Here is a 27,904-nt window from a genome sequence, read left to right on the forward strand (position 1 = left end):
CAGGGAGAGGGTCTGGGCGGGTCTCCAAGTCTCTCGGGGGCTCCCCCTCCAGGCGCTGCAGCGAGGCATTCTGCGGTACTCGGCACGGCTGGCTGCGTGGCCAAGCTTCCTCTGATCCTCTGTTGGCTGTAGTAAGTCAGTCTCGGAGCGCCAGCCCCTTCTGTGCTTCCCCCTACACCATCTCAGGCTGCGTCGGGGCCTCCCTCATCCCCAGAAGGGGATCCTCTCCAGGACCGTCAGTTCTGGTCTTGTGCCCTTTCCAAACCCTCCTCCCTATTCCTTCTAGGAATCTTCTATCTTGTGGGCAACTTATCTGCTTCCTTATGGCTTAAAAACTTCCCACCCATATTCAGATTCCTTCCCAGACTCAACCTGGACATCTGTTTCTGTAACCAGTGATCACAAACGTGGTGGCTAAAGCAACAGAAATTTATCCTTTCCCAGTTCTGCACTGGGGACACCCAGATCAAGGGGTCATCCGGGCCATACTCCCTATGAAAGGGGAGAATCCTTCCTTGCCTCTTCCAGCTTCTGGTGGCTTCTGGCGTTCCCTGGCTTGTGGCCACCTTACTCCAGTCTCTGTCTCTGTCTTCGCATGGCCTTCTCCCCTGTGTCATTTCTTATACAAGGACACCAGTCACTGGATGGAGGGCCCACCCTAAATCCAGGCGCCTGAGATTTTGTGGGTAACTGCTTTTGTCACACCAACATCACCATTTTTTGTACATGTGCGAAAGGCCTCCACCTGCTGGGCATTCACACAATTCTGAATGAAGTCAGAAAAACGTCTACACTGATAGTATAAATTTTAAAGGATTTTTTTTTTAGGGATTTTCTTTAAAAAAGATGTTTTTGAAATGAAGAAATACAATTTTTACATTTTGTACATCCCTGTCCTCCACCCGGTCTTCATTTACTGCTGCGGAAAGCCGATGCCACAGCTCATCCGTGGTTCAGCGAAGACACCAGAAGGTCACATAAAGTCTCTTCGTTGCAGGAGCCCCAAGTGAATGCAGTTCCAAGAGTAACTCCCAGTGTCCCTTCACTGCTCTCCCCGGTGCTTGCACCCCAGCACTACCAGAGGGCTCAGAGTGGACAACAGCTGGCACAGCCCCCGTCCGTCATGCTGGCCGACATGGCCCCGGGTCCCAGAGGGCCCCTGCTAAGCGTGTTCGCCAGCGCCGCCTCCACTGGCCCCCGAGCCTTTGCCGGGGGCCTGGGCGTCTGAGAAGCGTGAGGCCTGCTTGGGCAGGCGGATGGGGACATAGATGTTGGATGCGCAGTGCTCCTTGAGGTACTCTCCTCCCTTCTCTTCATACTCCTTCCTGGTGATCCAGACCTCGTCATCATCCAGGTGATCCAAGGCCCAGTCCCGAGCGCCGTACCAAGCGTCCAGCACCGGGTTGGAGGCAAGCTGAACCTGAAACACAAACAGCGCTCAGCAGAGGGCTTGAGGAGTGAGGGTGCACAGGCGCGGCTGCAGCTCCCCCCGTGGCATCCCCGGAAACACACGCGCGGGACGGCCCCCACCCTCCAAACACGGCCGAGCCGAGACGCCGCGGATGTTCCGAGAGAGCACACAGGAGCGCAGGGCACACCAGACTCGACCTCAATCCACGGTCGGCAGCTATTTTACAAACGCCAGGCCCGCGCTGGGTCAGAGAGGGCCCAGCTGCCCCGCCCCTGCTCCCGCGCTGTCCACAAGCGGAGGGCAGCGGAGGCTGATGCGAGGCGGCTCTAGCCTCCGAGGCAGACAAGCCTCGGATTGGAGACCGAAGAGCAGCACCTGGCGCGTTCTCCAGGACGCGGCCAGTGCTCTTTCCGCGGCCTAGTGTCACAGCGAGGCTGAGGTCAGCGGCCCCGTGGGGGCCCCTCGACGAGGCTCACCGGACCAGAGTGGGGAACAGCCTCTGTAGCTCGAATCGGGCTTCCTGCTTCCCGGAGTCTCTACCTGACTTCCCGCCTCCTTCCCCCCTCCCTCCCCCAACCCAGGAGCCCGGGGTTGGGATGGTGGGTTCAGAACTTTCTGAAGTAACAGGCAGGCGACACGGCGTGCGATCGGCGGGCACAGATGGAGGCGGATGAAGCACATAAACACCAAAGTCAGGAGGCTGATGGACGGGGCTGCCGTGGGAGGGACTTGCGATAAGAGACCGCGAATAAACGCGGGTAACAAGGACCCTGCGCTCTGGCCAGAAACTCAGAGAGACGAGCGCTAGCAGGGGGACACTCCTGGCACCGGCTGAGTAGTGAGTGACAACCGGTGGCTTTTGTTATTACCAGTGAAAAAGCAGTCAGATACACGGATATAACAATGGAATACGATACAGCCATACAAAAGAGGCTTCGAATGTGTACCTACTGACACAGCAAAACAGTAATTTAAGAAGTTAAAAAAAAATACAGGTCACAAAATAAGCCATCGACATTCTCTTTTTTTAGTTAAAATCATACACGTTTAAAAGTTCATGTAACTTTTAAAACACTACTACAGTTGGATTTAAAATGTTTTGCTGTTAAATAAGAAAAAACTGGGGTGCCCGGATGGCTCTGTCAGTTAAGCATCCGACTCTTGATTTCAGCTCAGGTCATAATCTCAGGGTCGTGAGGTCGGGCCTGGCGATGGACACGGAGCCTAATTAAGATTCCCTCACTCTCCCCCTCCCCTCCTTTTACACACTCTTTCTCTCTCAAAAGAAGAAAGGAGGAGGGAGGAAAGAGGGAGGAAGGTGAGAGAAAGAAGGGAGGAGGAAGGAAGAGAAGGGAAGAGAAGGGAAAAGAAGGGAAGAGGGGGGAAGAGGGAGGAGGAGGGACGGGGAGGGACGGGGAGGGACGGGGAGGGACGGGGAGGGACGGGGAGGGACGGGGAGGGACGGGGAGGGACGGGGAGGGACGGGGAGGGACGGGGAGGGACGAGGAGGGACGAGGAGGGAGGAGAAAGAACCAAAAGAAACTTAAAGTATGCAAAAGTACACATTTAGGGTCTTAAATGGTCCATGTTTGAGCCACTGCTGAATACATAACCTAAATTTTGAAGATCAGGGGTAGTTCTGACATGACGCACACTTGTCACATCAGCAGCTGCAAAGGAGCAGGACAGGAGGAAGAGACGGAAGATGGGGTTGTGCCACAGGAGACCGAACCAGCTGACGGACAGCTGGAAGGGAGCCCTGGCAGCATTCCTACAACGAATGTTCACAGAGTAATTCACGGGAAAGGCTTTCACGAAGATCAAGATATAGAGCTTAAGAATCCAGTAATACGACGTGTGCTCAGTTCTGTCATCACAAGTCACGGCCACTGGCGCACACCCACACCCACCCTCTGCGCCATTACCCCCACGGTCTGGGCACCCCCACCCTTCCGAGGCCCTTAAATGCTGGTGTCATGTAAGGCCTAACCATGGACATCACCCAGCCTCCCAACAGCGCCCTCTAAAGACACGGTTACGCTAGGGGCTCTGCATCCACCCTCCCGCGGCTCTCTCGAGCACTCGGCAGCTGGCTAGGAGTCACTGCTTCCTGGACATTCCCCCGGAAACTCCACTCTACCTGCCGCAGGAGTGGAACTCCTTATCCACCCTCTGGCCTGCTCTCCCTCTCCCATTCCCCAGTCCAGCGGAGGTCATCTGTATCCCATCAGCTACCCAACTCAGAACCTGGGGGTTGTCTTGGGTCCCACCCTTCTCTCCCCAAATCTGGCCTGTTACTCAGCTCACCCCCCTCACCTCTGCCACATCAACGTCCCCCTGCTCTCTCCTGATGCCTGCTGCATGTTTCCTGCACAGCTACCAATGACACCGAGCCAAGGCCCGGCACACGACAGTTCACAGGACAGTCTGTTCTTCCCTGATGCAGGTGGGCCTAGTAAGGAGTACAGTTAAGGACAGGGAAGGCTTCTGGAGGAAGTGACATGTAAGCCAGCCGTGGGACACTGGACTGAGATGGAAAGAGTGTTCCAGGCAAAGGGACTGAGCAAGTGCAAATGCCCTGAGGCAAGAAAACATGGCTTACTGGGGAACAAAGTAGAGGGTGGCAGGGAGAGTGATTCAAGGTCAGATCACAAGAGACACTGCAGACTGTGGTGAGGAGTGAGGACTCCACCGTAAAGCCCAGGAGTTGCTGCCTAACTGTTCCCCTGCTTCCGATATTTCTCCTGATTCTCCCATTTTCCACATCAGTCAAAAGTATGTTCCTAAATTCAAACCGAAGGAAACAATTCCCATGCTTAGACTCCTTCTCGGTCCCATGTGGCCTAACAGTAACAACAGCTATGCAGGAAAGTTGACCCACAGGCCTGACTGCTTACGAGGCCGCCCCTGGCTGGCACCCGGGGACCTGGGTTTCAGGAGACTCGTGAAAGCAGCTCAGTGCTCCCGATGTCTGAATGAGCTTTATGCTGAACACCTGCTTCCTTCTGTGAGTCTGGAAATTTGGGTACGTGCCCCGCGGGGGTGCCTACACGATCAGCCCCCGGTGAAAACCTCGGACACTGAGTCTCTCACGAACTTCACTGGTTGGTGACATTCCACGTAAGTTGTCACAGCTCGTTGCTGGGGAGAATTCAATGTGCCCTGTGCGACTTCACCGGGTGAGGACTCTGGGAGCTTGCACCTGCGTTCGTTCCCCTGCACTCCGCCCCCGTGCACCTTTTCTCCTTACTGATTTTGCTTTGTTTCCTTTCCAGTCATAGCCAGGAGTATGATCGTATGTGGATTCCTGTGAGCCCTAGCCAATCATGGAACCTGGAATGATCCCAGGGAGCCCTCCCCTACCCCGCTGCCCCCTACAACAGTTAAGGTCTGAGTGTTCGTTTTGTGCAGGCCCTATGCTGAGCACTTGACCTGCACCAGCACTCTGAATCCTGCTCACAGGAGGTCGGATTACCTCTTTGTACCAGGGAGAAAACAAAGGCGTGGCAAAATTCAGTAATGGAGATGATGGACTAGGGACCAAAGCCCAAAACCCACGCCGTGACTGTGTAATACATCATGCAGCACAGGGGACCGAGGCCACCTCTCAGCAGGACGCGTGGGCTCTGCGTGGCTCTCCACCACACCGCTCTCCACTCCTCTTTAGCAGCCCAATGCTCCAGCCACACTCAGCTGCAGCTTACGCCCTCGGCCGGCCTCGGGCCCCCGAGCCTTTGCTCATGCTGATCGCGGTCTCCAATGCTCCCTCCATCCCACCCCTCTCCAGTGTCTATATGGAGAACACCTCCTCATCCTAGGAAGAACTCATTTCCATGGAGCCTTTCCTGACCTCCAAGACTGACAGGTGCCCATGCCTGAACGTCCATCATGTTCTGGGCTATCATGGCCTATTTAGTCAGCTTCTGTCCCTCTGGTAGCAAGTTCCTTGCAGCTAAGGGCCGTGTCTAGGACGTGTCGGCATCTGCAAGGTGCCTGGTCCTCGATGGGGGCTCAGACCATGTTTCTCAACGATCAGAGATTCACTGGATACGTTATGGGACATCCACACCATAGAATAAAAATTTTACAAAACAGTACTTTGGAAGAATGACGTCAGGCAACGCTCATGGTGGGTTAAAGAAACGTAGGTTACAAGACAGGTTACCCTCAAGTATGGAGAATCTGTGAAAGAGAAGCTTTGTCTGTAGAATAAGGGATGGGTGAAGAGAATGACTATTCTTAGTGGGTACTGACTGTATTCTCTGAATTTTATTAGATTGTATGTCTTTTTTCAGTTAAAAAAAAAAGAGAGAGAAATATTAAAAACATGATTCCCATTCTGCTTTAACAATTCGACGTATATCAAAGACCAGAAGGAAAGCCACAAAAATGTTAACAGTGGACATTTGTGGATGATGGAATTAGAAAGTAATTTTCCTCCTCTAAACTACTGTTTGTTACTTCTGCTACCAGAAAACACTGATGCTATTTACGAAACAGCCGGTTACATAAACAAGCAGTACCTTAAAAGAAGACTGAAAGGGCCTCATCTCCAACAGCTCCTTCTCGACTCTACCTTTCACCCCAGGGTACATCATGTTCCCACCGGTGAGGAAAACGTTCTGAACCAGCATGTCCTGCACGTCCTTGGGGTACCTAGGAGAGAGACAGTTCCTTCCGGTATACTGCTACCAACTTGAAGCTCAGGGCAGAATGCAGACGTAGAAATATAAACCCTTGGCACGAAAAAGAAAACATCTGCACAGAAAGTGCTTAAAGAAACAAAAAAACACCCGGCATTTTTCACTTACAACTTTATAGAATTCATTTCAGTAGCAGGATTAGAAGTTTTGTGCCTCGACACGTTTTTTAAAAAGTGACTTTATGGAGGACTGATTTACAAACGTTTCGACGAGGTCTGATAAATCTATACATCCTAGTAACTATCACAAGATACAGAACAGTTCCATCACCCCAAAAAGCCCATCTTTCTACCTATGTGCTTATTAAAAAAAAAAAAAAAAAATATATATATATATATATATATATATATATATATAATAGCTTCATCTTATACGTGTTCGAGCACTTTCTTGTTACGACAAAGCTTAAAGCCACTCCAACAAAGTGGCTGCCATAGTTTCCTTCCTTGCCAGGTGACAGTTTTCACCCTCTTTCAACCAAGGGTGGCCAGAGTACTACAAATCATGCTCTCGGCTTGTCCAGCTTGAACTATGAAAACTCGCACTGCAGGAAAACGCCTGTAGAAATGGGATAGGGAGGAGCATTTTACAGAACTGCAAACTCTTAAATACAATGTCTGCAAGGAGGAAAAAACTTTTATAGGCTCTGCACATATTTAGGGCACTTAAAAATCGCTCATCTTCAATAACGTCAAGGTTTATACGAAAACCAACGCACATATGTTATTGTTGCTGAAACATAAAAGAATTTCTTAAAGCTCCTCAAATCAACTGAGCATTTGCATGTTCAGAAAAGAATTACAGAGTCCTTCCTCTGTGCCGGGGCTGGGGAGAGACAAAAGAATACCATCTGAGCACAGCAAGTCAATGAAAAGGAGGACATGAGGCACATTTTCAAATGCCCGACCCATCTCATCTATCATTCAGTGCAAAATCCAAGGAAACGGTTCTGGTAAATCTAAGGCAAAGAAGGACCAGCCTCACCTGTCCAGGATGTACTGAAGGGTCTCTGCGACCCCCGCCTGCTCTTCCCCGATGAGAGACGGCTGGAAGATAATTTCTGGAGCCCGAATTCTTTCTGTCCCAACAAACAGCTGATGATAGGCTGCCAAGTTAAACACGGGCTTTAAAAACCCAAGGTTTAGAAGATATTTTTAGGCCACAGTGACAAACATTCCAGTTGCCAGTTCCCTCAAACCGCACTTCGTATTCCAACATAGCTTCTGTCCTTTGTTCGTGCCAGAACAACCTCTCCCCAGCTCTCCTGATACACTAATTCCATTTTCTACCTTTCTTCCACTTCTGAATCACAAATACCTACAACTTTGCGTCATGAAATGGTCCCTGCGTTGCAAGAAAAGAGACCTCAAGAAGAGCAGCAGCGGGAAGTTTTCTCCCAGGTGAGCCCCAGACTCGGGTCAGTCTGTCTGGTTGCCATTGCAATGACAGAAACGTAGGCCCAAATGAGGATTAAGCACAATGACGCTGGCTTAAATGTATATGAAACCATAGGGCACCTGGATGACTCAGTCGTTAAGTGGTTAAACGTCTGACCCTTGGTTTCGGCTCAGGTCATGATCTCGAGGTTCGTGAGTTCGAGCCCTGTGTCAGGCTCTGTGCTAACAGCGTGGGGCCTGCTGGGGATTCTTTCTCTCTCTCTCTCTCTCTCTCTCTCTCTCTCTCTCTCTCTCTCTCTCTCTCTCTCTCTCCGCCCCTCTCTCTGCCCCTCCCCTACTCATGCTCGCTCTCTCTCTCTCAAAATAAATAGACGTTAAAACAAAAATAAAATAAATGAAACCACTAAAGCTAGTCTTTAAGTCTAAACTTCTCAATTACTTGCCTAAATGTTTCTGCCAAGCAGACTGTTTCCCACAGGTTCACAGATCTTAGTGCGGGAACCCCATTAACCAGCAGGAAAAGTTTTGACTGCAGAAGTTGTAAGCATTAGTACCCCCACCTCCCGCCTTCCTAGAAAATACAACAGGAATTTTTTTTTTTTTTTAAACATTCCTAAACAAGCAGACTAGACCAGACTGGTCACTTATGTCAACAGTTTCAAAGCAGAAACATGGTGCAGGTCATCGGAGCCCAACCTGGACAGTGGCGACTGGCTTCTCCACCTCAGGGGTCTCCTCTGAAAACAAGGGTTCAAAATCATTGATGCTTTCCACGTCTTCCAGAGTCAGCTCGAGCTGCTCCAGGTCAGGGGTCTAAGGACAGAACAAACAGGACGAAACAGCACCTGTAACTTCAGGCCTTCATTCTACCAGTTCACCGTCACGGACGAGAATTGGTGTTTCGCTCCATGTCCTAAAAGTTGATATAAAAACGATGAAAATTTTCTAGACTGTTAAAAAAAAAAAAAAAGAGGAAGACAAGTGAACACAAGGATTAAAACCCTAAAAAGCCAGGAACAGGCTTTGCTCCTGTCCCCTACCTCACACAAACCTCAACAGCCCCCGACCCCACCTTCTCTCTGAAGCCCTGCGGTGGGGCTGCTCAAACGGGACCCAGGGGAGGGCAGGCACGCACCACACGCACAGTTCGGGGGACCAGGGTGCAAGAGCTGGCGTCCCACAAAGTGGCCCAGACACCAGCAAAATTAAATAAATCTCTTATCTGCTTAATAAATACGACTGCCAACACTAATGGGCTTAACAGCCAGTCCCTTAACAGCCAGTCCACTGGGCTGGAGACGTGACTAAGAGCCCCCGAGGTGACAGCTTCGGAACTGTGGCGTCCCACACAACAGGCTTTCCTCTTCAGCCACAGGGAACCTGGGTGGAGCCTACGCACGCTGGCACCGCTCCCAATAGAAGGTTCAGGGCCCACTGTAACTTGGACCTGCACAAGGAATCTGGACAGCGGTAGTGTGGTTCTAGATGACATCTCTAGCCATCTGTGGTTCTGCCATGGGAAAGGCAGAGGAGTTTTACCTCTGGACTCACGGGGGAGAAGTTACAGGAAAAAATGCTGTGTCGCCTTCCTCGAAAAAGGGTTCTAACAGTGACAGCTGCTATAGAAAGGACTGTCTCACAAGGTGTCTTGGGAGGGTGCAAGCTGACTCAATACTGCCCGCCTGGCATGCCTGAGGGGAGGTCCCTACGTTGCGTAAGTGTCCTGTGAGTCTGTCCTTACCCTTGGAGTCTGCAACGTATGTAAACTAGCGACGTAACTCACAACACTTACACATACTTCTCTAGAACACGGCCACATATACCCAAACGTACACTAGCATCCAAATTCACTCTTAAACAACGCTCTTCAACACTCATCCAGCAAACACATACCAGAACAGTCACGTGCATATATAGCTTCTAGAACGAGGTACAATGAATCCTAAGTTCTATTCAATATAGATGATTCTACCATATTTAAGGGGAGGGTAAACCTTGGAAAGGACGAGGACACTTCTTCCCTTGAGATTAGAGAACAGGAAGAGAGGGACTGGTTTGGAAATAGGTGATTTAAGGAGGAAAGAGGGTGGGCTGGGAGGCAAGAATCTAAGCACCTCACCCTCAGTGAAGGAGGCAAGAGCCATCCGAATACTGCATCCAATCCGGGAGCAGGGAACCTGCTCCTTGCACGATCCCCCTGCAGAGACGACTACTACCCTTCCCGGGTGGGGAAACGGGCTCAGCAGGCGAAATGACTTGCCCAGGATCACGTGACACTAGGAAGTGGGGGAAACTTGGCCTAAGACAGATGGCTCACTCCAAAGTCCTCGCTCTGCCTCCAGCTGAAATTCCATACATCATGAATCTGAGTGTGACAGGACAGCCGGGCTCGAGGAGTACGGAAAACATCTACCTGAGGTCATGGTGAATGAATGAGAACCCAAGATTTTACATGCAGCAGCAAGGCCAGCGGAGTGAATGACAGACAGGCTTCTCTGCCCCAGCGGGGGCTGCAGAGCGTGTGTGAAGGAACGCTCCCCCCACAGGTCTGCGGTCTCGAATCTGCAAGACTCTCATCTTCCAGAAAGGAGCCCCAACCCCGGGAGCACCTGTGCGTGTTCCGGCTCGGCACTAAGCTCAGGGGTCCCAACAGAGGGTCAGATACAGATCGTGAAAATTCCCTCTCACTGGGTGGCTTGTGGATGATGAGCCACCAGGAGCAGTGGCCTGTTGCAGAAAAGAGATGAGGCTTTGAGATCACATGGATCCCGCTCTGAATGGCAAAGATTTACTTAAGGTCACAGCGGCGCAGTCTGAGGCCTCGTCCTCCTCTGTAAGCAGGGCACGACCCTAGGGCGGCGGTGGGCCGAGAACAGTTAGTTCGTCCTTCTCTTTTAGCCAGGCACTCACTTTGGCCCCTTAAATAACTGTTATACCAGGCTGGAGACACACAGATGGCACCTGTGTATTTAAAATAACTACAGGCAAAACCTATGGACCCCGGCCCCCAAATAACGAGTGAATGAGCTCCAGGGAGCTCTCACCTACCTCCCGCTCTACTCCCCACACCTCCGTCGTCCTCTACTCCATCCCAACCTCCACTCCTCTGACCTCTCTGACCTCCCAGTGACGAGCTCCCCTGTGCACGCACACCTCCCTCCACCCACCTGGAGCCCGATCACAACTGCCACCCCCACCCCTACTCTATCTGCTCTGCTGCTCCAGCGGCCACTCTCGAAGCCTAAAGGTCACCACCCGGTGCTCTCTCCACTTCTGCCCCGGGGTAGACCGTACTTCTCGAAGACGCTCACAGTATTTTCCATCCCACATGCTCTTCCTTAATGGGACTTCGACACTCCCCATGAAGAGGTGGGTTCTATTTCCTCCCCTTGAATCTTATTAGGGACCCGTGAGGCTCCAACCAACACAGTATGGTGGAAGCAGTGTCACGTGCATTCCAATGCGATGTCATAAAAGGCCACACAGCCTCCTTCCCCTTGACCTCTTGAAGCATTCGTGCTCTGGCTGCTCTCCCTTGGGGAGCTCCCTCCTGGAAGCCAGCTGCCATGCTGAAAAGCCCAAGGCACACGTTCAGGCCACGTGTAGGTGCTCAGGTCCACCCTCCCGCTGACACAGCACATCCCTAGCCCAGGTGCCAGTGACGTGAAAAGCCCTCTGGGGTCCCAGTCCCCAGCTATCCAAGCCTTCGCAGCGGAGGCCCCAGGTGGGCGTCACGGAGCAGAGATCCCTGCTACGCTCTCTCTGGACCCCTGACCCGTCAAACTTGGAAGCACGACACACTGGTCATCATTTCACGCTGCTAAGTGTGGAGTGGTTTTCCACACGATGGCAGGTGAGGGAAACGCGCTCCTGGTGGGCAGAAGTGAGAAAGCCGCAGGCCGCCACGGGCGGGCCTGTCGTCCTCTTGAGCTTCCCTGTGCGTCCCCCGGGGCAGGGTCTTCCACCCCAGGGCCCCTAATCAGTGGACCCGGGCATCCTTCTTCTCTCACTCCCCATGCGATTCCAGGTCCTTCCGTGGCTGGATCCCGGCAAGTTCCACCTGAAGTCCCACTGAGACTTTAAAGACAAGGTGCTCAACCCCAAGGCTGCCTCCACCCACCGCCTTTCAGGATGGCCTCTGTGTGACCAGAGTGAACCTGCAACCGGACTGCTTGGGTCTGAAGATGGGCGGCACTACCTCCGGCTAAGCAGCCTCGGGCAGACTCCTTCACCCCTGCGCCCCAGCTGCCTCATCTGTCAAGTGGAAATACGATAGTACTTACCCAACCGCGAAGACTCATCAAGACCACACCTGCAGAAGTGCTCATGGTCTGGCACACGTCACACGTTCTATTATCAGCAACGGCCACTCCTGTCACCACTGCCCCTACATGGCGCCAAGATCCCTGGATGCTACCTTTTTATGTTTATTTATTTGAGAGAGAGAGAGAGAGAGAGTACACACGTGCGTGCGTGAGCGGGGAGGGGCAGAAAAAGAGGGAGAGAGAATCTCAAGCAGGCTCCATGCTGGCAGCACAGAGCCTGACGTGGGGCTCGATCTCACGAACCCATGAGATCATGACCTGAGCCGAAATCAAGAATCGGACGCTTAACCGACTGAGCCCCCCAGGCACCCGGACGCTACCCTTGAAGTGTCTCCTGCACCCGCCATGCCCATGGCTACTCTCCCACCCTCCATGAGCTTTCTCCCGGATTACCACACACATTTCTACCCTGCTTCCCGCCTCCAGCCTCACCTCTCTCCAAACCCATCATCCTAACTGCCAGCAGTTACCTTCCTAACATCAAGTCTCCTTGTATTAGTTCCTTGCCAGACATCCTCCGAAGGCTCTGTCGGAAGGATAATACCCAGGCTGACTGATAAGGACCTCTGTAGGCTGCCCCCCGCCCCCACTTCCCTGCTTTATCACCCACACCGTACACCAAACCTACCGGGCTCCCTTGCACGCGTGCTTCCTGGCATCGAACTGTCTCCGTCTATAATGTCCTTCCCTCCTCATCTGCTACCTACTGAAATCCTATCATCTTCCAGGCCCCAGCTCAAATATCCCAAGACTTTCTTAAAACTTCATCAGGGGCACCTGGGTGGCTCAGTTGGTTAAGTGTCGGACTCTTGATTTCGGCTCAGGTCATGATCTCACCGTTCATGAGATCAAGCTCCACACTGGGCTCTGTGCTGACAGCACGCTGCCTGCCTGGGATATTCATTCATTCTCTCTGTCTCTCTCTCTGTCTCTGTCTCTCTCTCTCTCAAAATAAATAAATAAATATTTAAAAAACAAAACAAAACAAAAAAAACTTCACCTAAATTCCCACACCATCTGCCAGCACACCAGATAAGCTTTATTACAGTCAACTAAGTGTGATTCGATAGCCCTATTTTTTTAGGTACCAAAGAATGCAAGAACCGTGCATCTGCATCACTAGTCCCTGGCATGCCATGCCTACCACTGAGCGGTCAGCCCCTGGGAGATACCCTCAAATTTTCCTGGAACAGAGGATTACAAAATGTTCGAGTTTCAAAAGGCTTCTCCAGCTACAGCAAAGATATCATCATCCACCTTCACCTAGCTACATTCAAAAGCATGCTACCTTAAAGATAACTTCTAAGCTTCACTAAAAATGATAAAAAGAGGGGCACCTGGGTGGCTCAGCTGGTTGAGCATCCGACTTCAGCTCAGGCCATGATCTCACATTCCGTGGGTTTGAGCCCCACATCAGGCTCGCTGCTGTCAGCCGGGAGCACAGAGCCCGCTTCAGATCCTCCGTCTGCCCCTCCCTCGCTTGTGCTCTCTCAAAGATAAATAATTAAAAAAATAAAACGATACGAAGATATTTTACTTATCCAAATTCATACGATTCACGGAGAAACAAAGCTAGTAATTTCAGAGCGGACGACGGGCCTCCAACAGAGAACAGATTTCTCCACTGTGGCTGGCTTCTCTCCCTCTAGGGTTTGCCAGGGTCTCCACACGTATTGTGTGGCGTTCAGGAACACAAATAGGCATTCTTTTGGAACTGAACTGAACGACAGTTTGCCAAAGCACATCACAGAAGATGCAGCATGTTCCCTGGAACAGTCTTGATTGCGTGGCATAGGAACAAGCAGGGGCCAGCTCTCATCTTGGCTAATCAGGCAAGAGAACCTTCTATATTAAGCTCATTGTGCTCTCCAACAAGCGATGTGCTCTAGAACTGTGCTCCCCCTCCTGACGGAAAGCCAACATCCTCTACTTCAAATACTTCATTAGAATGCTGACAAAGCCTACTCCTTCACAACACCCTCATCAGAATATCTGCAGAACAGCAAGGGCTGGAATGGACTGGTCTGTGGGGACAAATGGATTTTAGAAAACACTGTAAGTTAAAAATTTTGCTGAATTAATCCAATACAGCATTACTGCTTGGATGGCATTTCAGTATGAGCTCTGATTCCACATAAATCCATTCTCTCCATTCTAAAAGAATTACATGGTTGGAAAACACTACAAATACTTTTTGAGAACCAGCCAGCCAGTGATGCGGTCACACGGGACATATATCCCACGAAAGTTACGTAATCGACCCTAATCACTAACAATCACCTTCAATAAATGCTGACTGACCCTCATAGCTTTGGGTACAGATCAACTCATCAAATTTGTTGTATACAGAGAAACTAAAGTCCAACATCTCAAAATCTCCCCAAGCCCAGAGAGAACGAGAATGCATATCCCCAGAGCACAGAACAAAGTACGGACTTAATTAATACCTGCTAAATGCATGAAAGAGGGGCTGAATCACAGCATGTAACAAATGCAGAAAAATCAACAAACAGAAGGAAAAACTAGGTCTCCAACTGCTCAGGAATCACATTTTACAGTCATTTGGGCTTTTCATCTTATAATTTTTTTTTTTAATGTGTGTTTTTTATTTTTGACAGACAGCACGAGCAGGGGAGGGGCGGACAGAAAGACACAGAATCCAAAAAGCAGGCTCCAGGCTCCCAGCTGTTAGCACAGAACCCAACATGGGGCTCAAACTCACAAACTCACAAACCGTGAGATCATGACCTGAGCTGAAGTCAGATGCTTAACGGACTGAACCACCCAGGCTTTTCATTTTAAATTTGAAATCCCTTGCCCACCTGCCAGTGGCTCAGCAACACATCTGTGGTATAAAGATGCTGATGTCCTGTCAGGCATGACAAAAACTGAATATGGGTGAATAAACAACAAAGGCAACACGGGTCTGGATCCCAGTAAATAGCTGAGATCTGAAGCACAACCGGAAAACTCTCAGAGAGGGGAACTAGGAAGGCCCCATTGGGTGCTGTGAGGCTGACCTGGGACGCCATGCCAGAGTAGGACCTCAGCCATCCAGGGAACCATGTCTAGGAAGGTTGACGTGGGGTCTGCTCTACCCGATACACATGCCCTGGCCAGCTGCTGGCCTCCGGGAGTCTCAGCTGTGGGAGAGCTGGAGCTGGAGGCTGAGCGCAGCAAGTGTGTGAGTGAGCCTCCAGCTGAGAGCTGGAATCTCAAGAACAGGCTCCCCGCTGAGCCAAAGACAGCTCCCAAGTCACTGGCAAGTAACCACACCACCCTGCACCAAACTGGATTTTTCCATTTCTACAAGTATAGGTTTTAGAATTTAAAGAAAGTTGATTTAAAAACAAAAACCACCAGGGCACCCAAGTGGCTCAGTCAGTTAAGCCTGACTTCGGCTCAGGTCATGATCTCACAGTTCATGAGTTCAGGCCCCGTGCTGGCCTCTGTGCTGACCCTCGGAGCCTGGAGCCTGCTTTGGATTCTATGTCTCCCTCTCTCTCTGCCCCTCCCCTGCTTGTTCTCTCTCTCTCCCTTTCTCGTTCTCTCTCAAAAATAAATAAATATTAAAAACTAAAACAAAACCCACCAAGCTAGCCTGGTTAATCCTGGTCCAGAAGTGCCACAAGGCAATGAACAAGTCCTTTGTTTTAGAACTCTAGAGCTGACAGATTCAGGAACAATGCACACACTTATTAACACTCTCCTCCAGTTTTTTTTTTTCTTTAAAAAAATTTTTTTTAACGTTTATTTATTTTTGAAGGAGAGAGAGACAGAGTGTGAGTGGGAGAGGGGCAGAGAGAGAGGGAAACATAGAATCTGAAGCAGGCTCCAGGCTGTGAGCTGGCAGCACAGAGCCCGACGTGGGGCTCGAACTCACAAACCGCGAGATCATGACCTGAGCCAAAGTTGGACGCTTAACCAACTGAGCCACCCAGGCGCCCCTACTCTCCTCCAGTTCTAAAGACAGGCAACCAGCTACTGATTTCGGTGCTACTGTGCAGCACCCAGGGCCCCATCTCAGCCCTGCCACCTGATCTTAGGCCACCTCAACACTAAGAGTCCACTGGCAGGGACACAAAAAGGGTAAGACAGAGATCAAATGGCTTATTCAGTTTTAGTAATAAAAGGCTGATCTTAAACCAACCCACAGATACCTTATTGAGCACGTCTACCAGTTGCTGTAAAAAATCCATCAACTATTACGAAGCACGATCTCCGACAGTAGGGGGCGTCAAGATAGAAAGGAAGTAAGTGAAGTATCAACCACAATATACTTAAGTAAACATCAGAAAAAAGTGGAAGGGACTGCAAATAACCATCGGAGGAGAAGGTTCAGGTTCAAGACGGCACCACACGACCGGTCCGCGAAGGCTCTTCCTACCCTACATGCAGAGTTCTCCCGCCCAGGGGGCCAGAGGTCCACAGGGTGAAATCTCTCAGGTCAGAACTTCAGTCGGCACGCGTGTCCCCACAGACGGCACTCCCCACCCACATCGCTTTCCCAAGTCTGGTCACACCTCTTTATGCCAGCCTCCTCAAGACACTCCTCCCGCCCCCAGGAAGGGCTGTCCTCTCTAAATGACCCTACGGGACCCTCCTCCCAAGGCCCTTGGTACCTCTGGCTTGCTGTCCACCACATCCACCTCGAGGGTGACTTCTGCTTGAAGGATTTTCTGCTTAGCCTGCTCCACGGCCGAGCTGAGCTTCTGTATGTAGGACTGCAGCTCTTCTGGGGAGTCCATGTTCAGCTCTATCAGAGCCTTGTGAAACTGATCCATCTGGCCATCCTCTAGAAGTTCCTGAAACCAGAGCGGTCACAATTCACTTCAAAGATGTCAGTGCGCTCACACACAGGAAGGAGAGAGAAGTAGCTTAGAAGCCGAACAGAGAGAAACTACAGCAGGAGGGGGCTCCCAGAACGCTCGGAGCCTGCGCCTCCACAAAATCTCACCTCCCACCGGAGCTCCACACCCCACCCTCCTCCCCAGCTGTCTCTAGGCTGCATCGCGTCAGGGCCTCAGCACCACCTGATTCGGAAAAACTAATCTATGGTGACAGAGGTCAGAAATGTTACCTTTTGAGTGGGGTGGGAAGGTAACTGGCTAAGAGGGGACATGCTGGAGGTGCTCTGGGTGGCAGACACATGGTGTGTTCCACGTTGTGAAAATCCATCGAGCTATATACACACGCTTAAGACTTGTGCACTTTGTAGTATGTGTGCTACGTTTCAATCAAAAAGTTGTAAGACAGGATGCCTGCTTGGCCCAGTCAGTTAAGCATCCGACTCCTGGTTTCAGGTCATGAGGTTGCGGGTTCATGAGTTCAAGCCCCGCATTGGGCCCCGTGCTGACGGCGTGGAGCCCGCCTGGGATTCTCAAGTCTCCCTTTCTCTCTGTCCCTCCCCAACTCACCTGCACATTCACGCGCACTCTCTCTCTCCAAAAAATAAATAAACTTTAAAAAGAAGTTATGAAACAAAGGAGATTATAAGGCCAAAGTAAATGAGTGAGGCCAAGTCCAGAGACACCTGCTGCTGTGTACCGGGTACAGGCCCCCCATGCTGAGCCTACACCGGAGCCCCTCGCGGGACCCGCCAGCACCTGCACGCAGAGCAGTCTGTCCAGCCGCTCCTGGTCCAGCTGTAGCTTCTCCTCCCGCCGGCGGGCATTGAGCTCCTGCAGGCGCCGCAGCTGCTGCTGCCGCCGTTCCTGCTTCTCCTCGGAGCTCAGAGTGCTGCCCAGGATCTTGTTGGAAAACGGGAGCTGCATCTTGTGGACGTTGTTCTCGTAATAATCAGGGCACCGCCATTTCTGCAGTTCTTCGGAGAAATCATTTTGAAGTTATGAAATGGAAACAGTATTAGCAGAGAAATCAGAAAGGCGATACCAGGGTTCTGGATCCGGGGAAGATGGAGAAGGCACAATCCACCCAATTTCTGAATCCACCCGGTCAACAAAATGCAGCTGTAACACCTGAACATAAGGCCCACCGATCCTTCTCAAAGAACTGTCGAGTAAAGGGGGAGCCTGGGTGGCTCAGTCGGTTAAGTGGCTGACTTTGGCTCAGGTCATGATCTTGCAGTTGGTGAGTTCGAGCCCCACGTCGGGCTCTGTGCTGACAGCTCAGAGCCTGGAGCCTGGTTGGGATCCTGTGTCTCCCTCTCCCTCTGACACTCCCCCTCCCGCACTCACACGCTGTGTCTGTCTCAAAAATAAATACACATTAAAAAAAAAAAAAAAGAACTGTCGAATAAGGTTCGCCAGACAGAAATGACACCAGAAGGAAATTCAGAACATTGGGAATGAAGGAAGAGCAATAGAAAGGACAAAAATCTGGTTCAACATGATAGGCTAACCTCCTCCTGAGTTCTTTAAAGTATGTTTGACAATTCCAAGTAAAAAACCATCACAGGTCCGCTGGGTTTCCCTTGTGTGTAGATGTGATACATAGGACAACCCAACATAAAAGAGGAAGGCTAAAGGGGCCTCTGGGGTGCTAACATTTCCACATTCCACCTGAAGTCACAAAACACAGATTCTAAGAACACCGTGAAAAGTCTGTCTCCTGTAATCCCAGGGCAACCATTAAAAAACTACACAGAACGATACAGTAAAAACACAACGGATAAATTAAAATGCCAGTACCAAAAAAAGTTTTAAATACTCTAACCCAAAAGAGGGCAGGAGAAAGAAACAGGAACACCAAAGAGAAGGAACACCAGAAAACAAATAATACAATGGTACAACTAAATTCGACATAGAATTAATTTTAAATGATCTTGGGGTGCCTGGGTGGCTTAGTAAAAGTGTCTGACTCTTGACTTGGGCTCGGGCCCCCATCTCAGGTCATGAGATCAAGTTCTGCGTCCACACTCAGTGTGGAGCCTGCTTGGGATTCCCTCCCCCCTTCTAAGTCCCTCCCCCAAGTGTGGGTGAGCACACAGGCTCTCTCAAAAAATTAAAAAAAAAAAAAGGTCTTAACATACTAATTAAAAGATAGAGACTGACATAACAGATTTTAAAAAGACAGCTACTGAACTCACTTTGGGTATAATGGTATAAGTAGACTAAACGATGGGAAGACCATTCCATGCAAGCACGCATCAAAAGAAAGTTGGAGTGGCTACATTAATGTCCGAGTAGACTTCAAAGCCAAGAAAATTGCAAGGCATAAAAAAAGATACTGTATAATGATAAAAGGTAAATTTGTCAAGATGACGTAAGAAACCTAAATATATACCTAACCAAAGTGCTTTAGATACTTGAAAGCATAAGCTGACAGAAATGAAAGGAGAAATAAAAAATCTACAAATCATCCCTTGAGACTTCGAAACTCTTAATACTCAACAGAGCTAGTGGATGGAAAAGGAACAGGGACACCGAAGAGCCGAGCAGCACCACGAACTAGCATGCCCAAGCGACGTCACAGAACACTCCGCCCAACAGCAGAGTCCGTGTTCTTTCCAAGCATGAATGGGACATTCCCCAGAGACCGTGCCTGGGCCATGAAACAAACCTTCACGAGCTTCCCTGATATTCGACCATAATGAAACTAAGCCAGAAATAAATCGCAAAAATATAACAGGAATATCTCCAAATACTTGGATATATAACAACACATTTGTTTTTTGTTTTTTTTTACTTTCTGCTTTCCACATCAACTATTTTGTAAAATATCAAATTGGACTTAACCCCTAAAACCTGAAGATTGTTTTTATTCTAATTCTACCAGAGTTAATATACAGTGTCACACTGGTTTCAGGCGTCCGATATAGTGATTCAGCACATCCATACATCACCCGGTGCTCAGCCCAAGTGCACGCCTTCATACCATCACCTTTTTCACCCATCCCCCACCCCCTCCCCTCTGGAAACAATCAATTTGTTCTCTATAGTTAAGAGTCTGTGTCTCAGTTTGCCCTCCTCTCTTTTTTCCCTTTGCTCATTTGCTTTCTTAATTTCCACATGAGTAAAATCACACAATATTTGTCTTTCCCTGATTGACTTATTTCACTCAGCATTCTACTCTCTAGCTCCAACCATGTCGTTGCAAATGACAAGATTTCATTCACTTTTATGGCTAAAAGTTTCTATGTATGCCACATCTTCTTTATCCATTCATCTATCAGTGGACATTTGGGCTGCTTCCATAATTTGGCTATTGTTAAATAATGCTGCTATAAACACAGGGGTGTATGTATCCCTTTGAATTAGTGTTTTTCTATTTTTGGGGTAAATACCTAGTAGTGTAACTGCTGGATCGTAGGGTAGTTCTATTTTTAGCTTTCTGAGGAACCTCCATACTGTTTTCCCCAGTGGCTGCACCAGTTTGCATTCCCACCAACAGTGTAAGAGGCTTCCTTTCTCTCCACATCCTCACCAACACTTGTTCTCGTGTTGTTGATTTTGGCCATTCTGACAGGTACGAGGTGATATCTCTCTGTGGTTTTGATTTGCATTTCCCCGAGGATGAGTGATGTTGAGCATCTTTTCACGTGTCAGTTGGCCCTCTGGATGTCTTCTTGTGGAGAAAGGTCTGTTCATGTCTTCTGCCCTCTTCTTCATTTTAAAAACCTTACACAAATCACCCTTCTCATTCAAATATATAAAATCAAACAAAAATTATATAAATCTTTTCATTTTAACAGAAATGAACAAACTGAAATCGCTTCTAAAGAATCCTGTGTGGATAACGTAAGACATTACTCACTTTGTAAAATAGACTTAGACATGAAAAGCAACTATTTTATTTTATTTTTTTTTTTATTTTAGAGAGTCATGTGAATGGGGGAAGGGGCAGAGGGAGAAGGAGAGAGAGAATCTTAAGTAGGCTCCATGCTGAGCCACTCCACATGTGACTGGATCCCACGACCAGGAGATCATGACCTGAGCCGAGATCAAGAGTCAGACGTTTAACCAAATGAGCCACCCAGGAACCCTGAGAAACAATTATTTTAAGTTATATTCATTCGAATTAACATTATAGAACACATTCAACTTCCGTGGCGCATGGGTGGCTCGGTTGGTTCAGCGTCCGACTCTTGATCTCAGCTCAGGTTATGATCTTATGTTTGTGGGATTGAGCCCTGTGTTGGATTCCATGCTGACAGTGTGGAGCCTGCTTGGGATTCTCTCTCCCTCTCTCTCTCTCTCTGCCTCTCTCCCAACTTGCACTCTCTTTCTCTCAAAATAAATAAACTTAAAAAAAATTCATCTTCATTAAATACTTAAGAAAATTCTGCCCATTTTTAAATTGGATTATTTGTGCTTTGGGTGTCGCCTTGTTATCAGTTCTTTATATAATTTGGATACTAACCCTTTTTCAGATATGTCATTTGCAAATACCTTCTCCCATTCAGTGGGTGGCTTTTTAGTTTTGTTGATTGTTTTCTTCTCTGTGCAGAAGCTTTTTATTTTGATGTACTCCCAATAAAACAATACATTTCCAAATAATCTATGGTTCATAAAAAGAAGTCTTGAGGGGAATAAGAAAATATCTGAACTCGGGGCGCTTGGGTGGCTCAGTCAGTTGTGCATCTGACTCTTCACTGTGGCTCAGGTCAAGATCCCAGCATCATGGGATCGAGCCATGCACTGGGCCGAGTACTGAGCGTGGAGCCTGCTGAAGATTCTCTCTCTCTCTCTCTCTCTCTCTCTCTCTGTCTCTCTCCCTCTCTCTCTCTCTCCTTCTGCCCCTCTCCCCTAGTTGTCCTTTCTCTCTCAAATTAAAAAAAAGAAAGAAAATACCTGAACTCAGTAAAAATGAAAATATAACAAAATCTGTAGAATGTAGACAAAGCAATGCTGAAAGGGAAATTTTGCAGCATTAAATGCTTATATTACAAGAAGAATGATCTTGGGGGCACCTGTGTGGCTTAGTCTGTTAAACATCTGACTTTAGCTCACGTCATGATCTCATGGTTCCTGAGTTTGAGCCCCTCATCGGGCTCTGTGCTGACAGCTCAGAGCCTGGAGCCTGTTTGGGATTCTGTGTCTCCCTCTCTCTCTGCCCCTCCCCCACTTGAGCTCTCTCTCTCTCTCTCTCTCTCTCTCTCTCTCTCTCTCTCTCAAGAATAAACATTAAAAAAAAATTTTTTTTAGGGGCACCTGGGTGGCTCAGTCAGTTAAGCATCCAACTTCAGCTCAGGTCATGATCTCACAGTTTGTGAGTTCAAGCCCCGCATCGGGCTCTGGGCTGACAGCTCAGAGCCTGGAGCCTGCTTCTGAATCTGTGTCTCCCTCTCCCTCTCCCCCTCCCCGACTCGCACTCTGTCTCTCAAAAATAAACATTAAAAAAAAAAAAAGCATGAAAAAAGAAAACTACAGATCAACATCCCTCATGAATATAGACATAAAACCCCACAAAATATTACCAAATCAAATCCAGCAACGTATAAAAAGACAAATATACATGAACAAGTGGCATCTACCACCCCCAAATCAATGCTAGTTCAATATCCAAAAAGCAATCATTATAATCTCCCATATGAATAGTCCAGAGCAGAAACACCATAGGATCATATCAACTGGTGCAGAAAAAGAAAACATTCAAAATTCACTCATGATAAAAATGCTCACTAAAACTAGGAACAGAAGGCAATTTCCTCAGCTTGATAAAGGACATCTGTAAAACACTTCAAGCCAACATCATATACTTAATAGTGAAAGACTATGTCCCCCCACCATGCCAAAAATAGGAACCGGGAACAAGAAAAGGATGCCCACTATCACCACTCCTATTCAACACTGTACTGGAAGTCCAGCCAGTCAAATAAGAAAAAGAGAAAGAAAGGCAAACAGATTGCAAAGGAAGAGACAAAACTGTTCCTATTCACAGGTGACATGTCTATGTGGAAATTCCCAAGGAATCTACAAAACACTAAAAATAAATAAATTTAACAAGGTCAACACATAAAAATTGACTGCACTTCTATACACGAACAATGAGCCGCCAGAAAGTGAAATAAAAAAGCAAAAACTTAGACACAGATCTAACCGAACATGTATAGGATCTGTATGTCAAAAACTACAAAATGCTGATGAAAGAAATCAATGAAGGCCGAGGTCAATGGAAAGACCTACTATGTTCATGGAGTAGAAGATCCAGCATCGTACAAAATGTCACTTCTCCCCAATCTACATTCAATGTTACATCTCGACTTAATATTATGTTTGGGTTTATATTAAAAATGCTGTTGTTTCATATCCCACCTGATCTATAGATTTCATATACTTTCAATCAAAATCCCAAAAGAACATTTTTGTAGACATGAAGAAGCTAATCCTAACTATTTTTTTTTTTTTTAAGTAGGCTCCACGGGAGCCCAACTTGGGGCTTGAAACTCACGACTCTGGGATCAAGAGTCAGACACTCAACTGACTGAGCCACCCAGGCACCCCCGTAATCCTAATGTTGATATGGGAAGGCAAAGGAACTAACATAGCCAAAACCATTTTGAAAAAAAAAAAAAAAAACCTACAGATGTAAGTTAGCAGTTTATTGAATAGTTTAAGTAAATACCAAAAGGAAAAGGGGATGCTAATGAGAATAAAAAGTGAGCAAGAGAGTCATCCTGGAAACGATTTAAGGAACACCCCGAACACAGACAATATCTAAAAGCCTCAAGCAGGGACGCCTGGGTGGCTCGGTGGGTTAAGCATCTGACTCTTGATTTCACCAGGTCATGATCTCGCGGTTCACGAGGTCCGAGCCCTGCACCTGGCTCTGCACCAACAGCATGGAGCCTGCTTGGGATTCTCTCCCCCTCTCTTTGCCCCTCCCCAACTCATGCTTGTTCACACACTCTCAAAAATAATCAACAGTTTTTAAAAACTCTTTGAAAAAATTATAAATAAATAAATGCCACAAACAGAGGTCGTCTCCATTACCTGCCACATAATCTTCAGCAACGTAGCTGTGCTCGTGAAGGATCTCCTCCATGCGGCTGAGAGTGATGGCTGCCAGATGCCCAGGGTATTTCAGCTGCAGGAGACGCTGGAGGTAGCCAGCTGCTTGGCTTCCTCCCAGATTGATGCGTTTGCAGTTTTTAGCATCTAACCTACAAGCAAGGAATGGAAAAGAGCACTGAAATTTGTGGCAACATGGGAGAAAGGACAGGGAACACTTCGTGGGGGGTTCGGGGGGAGGGTGACAATGCAGACGAACGAGGAAGAGACAGAGCAGCCGGGGGAACAGAAAACTTTAGAGATGAAGGGACTCTGAAGTTCCCTCGATTCAGCCTCTGACTCAGTGCAGGAATTCCTAGTCCACACCCAGACACGTGGCATCTAACTTCTGGCAAGGGTGTCACAAGGAAACAAGGTTCAACGGGAAGAATATGTACTCTGAAGTCAGACCCTTATGTGGCTCGTCATTCATTTCTCAAACTGTGGTCCTGGTAGAATTAGCTGGGGGAAATGTTAAACGTGCCGATTCCCGGGACTCATTTGCTTTGGGGTAGGGCTGGGAGTATGCATTTTATTTAACAAGCTCTCCAGGTAAGTCTAACATAGGCTAGAGTTTGAGAACCCTCCCTTGGACACTCCACTTCTGCTGATGCATACACATTAAGTAACCACGCACATACTGGCTTACTGTAACCTCCTGAAAGGACCAGGTCCCTTCCACATCTTGTGAAGGGGAAGAGAAATCAGAATAGCCTCTTTCTTAATGTGAGAAAGGGTAGCAGGACACTAGGATCTTGCCGCAATTGCAAAGTCTTTGTTATATCACGCTTCACCAGCAGATGCCAGCATAGAACAGGACAGGCTCCAATGTGATCGTGTCTTAACTTTCAGGTAAAACACTTTTCTCTCAATACTTTTCTGTACATTCTGTTTACATAAAATAAAAAAAATTCCAAATATAAGGAGTGTTTGGTAACGTGTAAAATAAATACTTCTATCTTCATAAATGTTTGTAGAAACTTCAAGAGAAATTACCACTATAGGTCTCAATAAATTCAACATTTATTTTGACTTAAATACTCAGACTCTTTTACAGTTCCCAAAGTGCCATCACCTACATTTATCTCACTTCATCCTCAGAGTAACCCTGAAAAATTAGTTTTTCCCAATTTTACGTGTTAAGAAGAGGCTAAGTGGAGAGGGTAAATAACCTCATCCTCAGCAGGGCCACAAACCCAGGCATTTAACTCCAAAGCCAGGGCTCTGCTCCCTAATTCCCCTCTGTATGCAATAAGAAACTTTCTCCCGAGAGCACGATGCTGGCCTAGTCTCTTCTCCAACAATGAAAGCCCAACTATAAAATGAAAACTGGTCTAAAAATGACAGAAACTGGGGCACCTGGGTGGTTTAGTCGGTTAAGGTCTGACTTCGGCTTAGGTCATGATCTCACAGTTCATGGGTTCGAGCCCCACATCAGGCTCTGCACTGATAGCATGGAGTCTGCTTTGGATTTGTCTCTCCCGCTCTCTCTGCCCCTCTCTCCAGCTCAAAATAAATAAATAAATACATATATATATTTTTTTTAATGAGAGAAACTACCCTCACCTTTTATCCAATTGGAAATATTTAATAAGTATCTATATTACGTGCCAGGCACTGTACCTGAAAAGTACTAACCAACTGTGATTAAAGAGCTTTAAATTAAAAAATAACCTTTTTCTCTTTTTTTTTAAATTTTAGAGAGAGCATGAGTGGAGGAGAGCTGCGGGGGGGGAGAGAGAGACAAAGAATCTTAAGCAGGCCCCACACTCAGTGTGAAACCTGATGTGGGGCTTGGTCCTACAACCCCGGGTTCGTGACTGACCTGAAAACCCAGAACCTCCCCCCCCCAAAAAAAATAACCTCTCAATAAAAAAGTGACTCCAGAACAGAAAGGCCATTTAAATCATTCAAATAATTTCTTCAAAACGTTTTTTTATGGGCACCTGCTACCTGCAGGTGATTATCTTGCCATAATCAAAATAGTAAAATTCTACAATTATGGAGTTGGACTTCGAAGACCATCTACAACAACTCCCTCCAGGTTCCAAAGGATGGAAGGTGAAGTGACTTACCTGAAGTCACATAGTGAAGCATGTCAGAGCCAAGGCCAGAGGCTAGTTCCCAGTCCAATACTTGTTCTTTCCACCCCACCTTTAAGGTGGGCACCCAACAAATGTTTCCTGAATGCTTCTCCAGTGCCCTAAGTGCTACTCACCTCCCATCTAAGATGGGTAAAATATGGGTACACTGGTAACCAGATGAAATGATGAGCCCGCTGGAAATCAAGTTCTTTGGCTTATTGTGGTAGAAGCTGAAGAGGCTGTCTATTCCATAGGCAACCTTAGGAATCCCATAGCACTCGAAAAGAAGCTCGGACATCATTTGTCGAGAATACAGCGGGTTGCACACAGCTTCCGTCAAAACTATGGGATGATCGACACAGCCCTACTTTGAAAGAAAAGAGAGAACAGACCACTAATAAAAGAATACTCTTCCTAAAGAATAAAAGAAACCAAAGGCCTACTGTAAAGACTGAATTTGCTTTCGGTCTTCAAACACCTGGCCAGAAGCAACTGTAAAACGCTCATCTCTACTGGAGGTTGTTTTTGGAGAATATGAAAGTACGGTCAATTGAAAGTTATTAAGTCAAGCCCCAACCAGACTGTCAGCAAATCATATTGGCTCGATCTTCAAAATACCTCCAGAATCAAACTGCTTCTTGCCACATCCCCCTCCCCTGACCTTCACCTTAGTCACCATCATCACTCACTTGGGTGACTGCAATGGTCTCCTAACTGGTCTCCCGATTCTACCCTATGACCCATGCCAGTCCATTCTTCATACAGCAGCTACGGCGGGTCTTCTGGAGCATAGGTCATGTCCCTCCTCCGCTCAACACCCTGCAATGGCTCCTCGTTACACTCCGAGTAAAAGCCTATAAGGTGTGTGATTTGCCCCTCATCACTTGTGACTTCCTCTCCACTTACTACTCTCCTCTCACTCTGGCTGCTCTCACTTAGGATTAGGGCACACTTCTCCCTCAGGGCCTTTTCACTGGCTGTTCCCTCTGTTTGGAATACTATTCCCTCAGATATTCCCATGGCTTGCTCCCTCAATCACCTCCTTCAATCCTTGCTTGAACATCCCCTTCTCCCTGAGTCCTACCCTGACCATCCGAAAAGACGTGAACCGCCCCCCCTCCTCCTACCATGCCACAGAATCTACTACTTAATTCTATTGTTTATTGGCTGCCTTTTCATACTAGAATGTCTTTCCATTCTAGCTCCATAGCGTAAGTAATTTTGTGTTACATTCATGGATGTATTCCAAACGCCTGGAAAAGTGCCTGACACAGAGTAGGTAGGTGCTCAATGAATGAATTTATCAACGAATGAGCACCTATGCCCGAAGGTATGCTGCAAGAGAAAAGGACCGTTGTTTAGTCCACTATTTCCCAAGAGCCCAGCACAGGGCTTAAACACGTTGGGCGCTTAAGATTTGCTCGACAGACGAAAGGAATGGCTAAATGACAATGAGAGCTAGAGTTACCCTAGTGACTACGACCTCTCAGCGAAATGCGCGGGCACAAGACCTCACCCCTCCCCTCCAGCCCAACCAACCCACCTCCCCCTCGCTTCACCTGTGAGGAGACACCCAGGTGCTGGAAGCTGTAGTCAAGCAGCAGCTCCTGCAGCTCCAGGTTGACCGGTACGTTGCGGTCGAAGGGCGAGCGCAGCATCCAGCGCAGCGGCTCCAGGCTGCCAAGCGCGTTGCCCACCTGCGGGCCCGCTCCGCCCCGAGCCCCGCCACGCCCGCGGGCGCACACAGCGCGGAACTGCAGGCGCGGCTCGGGGCCCGGGTCCGGCCCGGGGCATGCCCAGCCGGCGCGGGCCTGGAACGACCCGTTGTCCAGCACCAGTGGCACTGGCAGTGGCCCGTGTGCCTCCGGGCTGGCCTCCAGCACTGGGTCTGGCGCGGCGCGGGCATCGCGGAACGGGAACACATTCCCTACCGGTCCGGCCGCACTGGCCGCGGCCATCTTGGAGCGCGCGCGCTGTGCCCGCCCCTTGCCGCAACGTCCGCCCAAACGACGCGAAGCCCCGCCCCTCACCGC

At 48.6% G+C, this 27,904-nt stretch overlaps 1 protein-coding gene and 1 long non-coding RNA gene across 2 annotated transcripts; both read right to left on the reverse strand.

The window, feature by feature from the left end:
• Nucleotides 1-789: 789 nt before the first annotated feature.
• On the reverse strand, nucleotides 790-27,868 carry ACTR5 (actin related protein 5). Its single transcript, XM_027070082.2, has 9 exons — nucleotides 27,431-27,868; nucleotides 26,006-26,235; nucleotides 23,731-23,900; nucleotides 17,443-17,660; nucleotides 16,459-16,641; nucleotides 8,208-8,324; nucleotides 7,099-7,238; nucleotides 5,935-6,067; nucleotides 790-1,420 (listed from the first exon to the last, which is right to left on the reverse strand). The coding sequence occupies exons 1-9, from the start codon at nucleotides 27,827-27,829 to the stop codon at nucleotides 1,163-1,165; spliced, it is 1,848 nt and encodes a 615-aa protein (XP_026925883.2). The 5' UTR covers nucleotides 27,830-27,868; the 3' UTR covers nucleotides 790-1,162.
• LOC128311120 (uncharacterized) lies at nucleotides 11,951-16,451 on the reverse strand. The gene is made up of 2 exons (XR_008289109.1): nucleotides 13,174-16,451; nucleotides 11,951-12,613 (listed from the first exon to the last, which is right to left on the reverse strand). It is a non-coding gene; the product is annotated as an uncharacterized LOC128311120 (long non-coding RNA).
• Nucleotides 27,869-27,904: the final 36 nt, after the last annotated feature.

Source organism: Acinonyx jubatus, chromosome A3 (genome assembly GCF_027475565.1).
Source record: "Acinonyx jubatus isolate Ajub_Pintada_27869175 chromosome A3, VMU_Ajub_asm_v1.0, whole genome shotgun sequence".
Classification (NCBI taxonomy): domain Eukaryota; kingdom Metazoa; phylum Chordata; class Mammalia; order Carnivora; family Felidae; genus Acinonyx; species Acinonyx jubatus.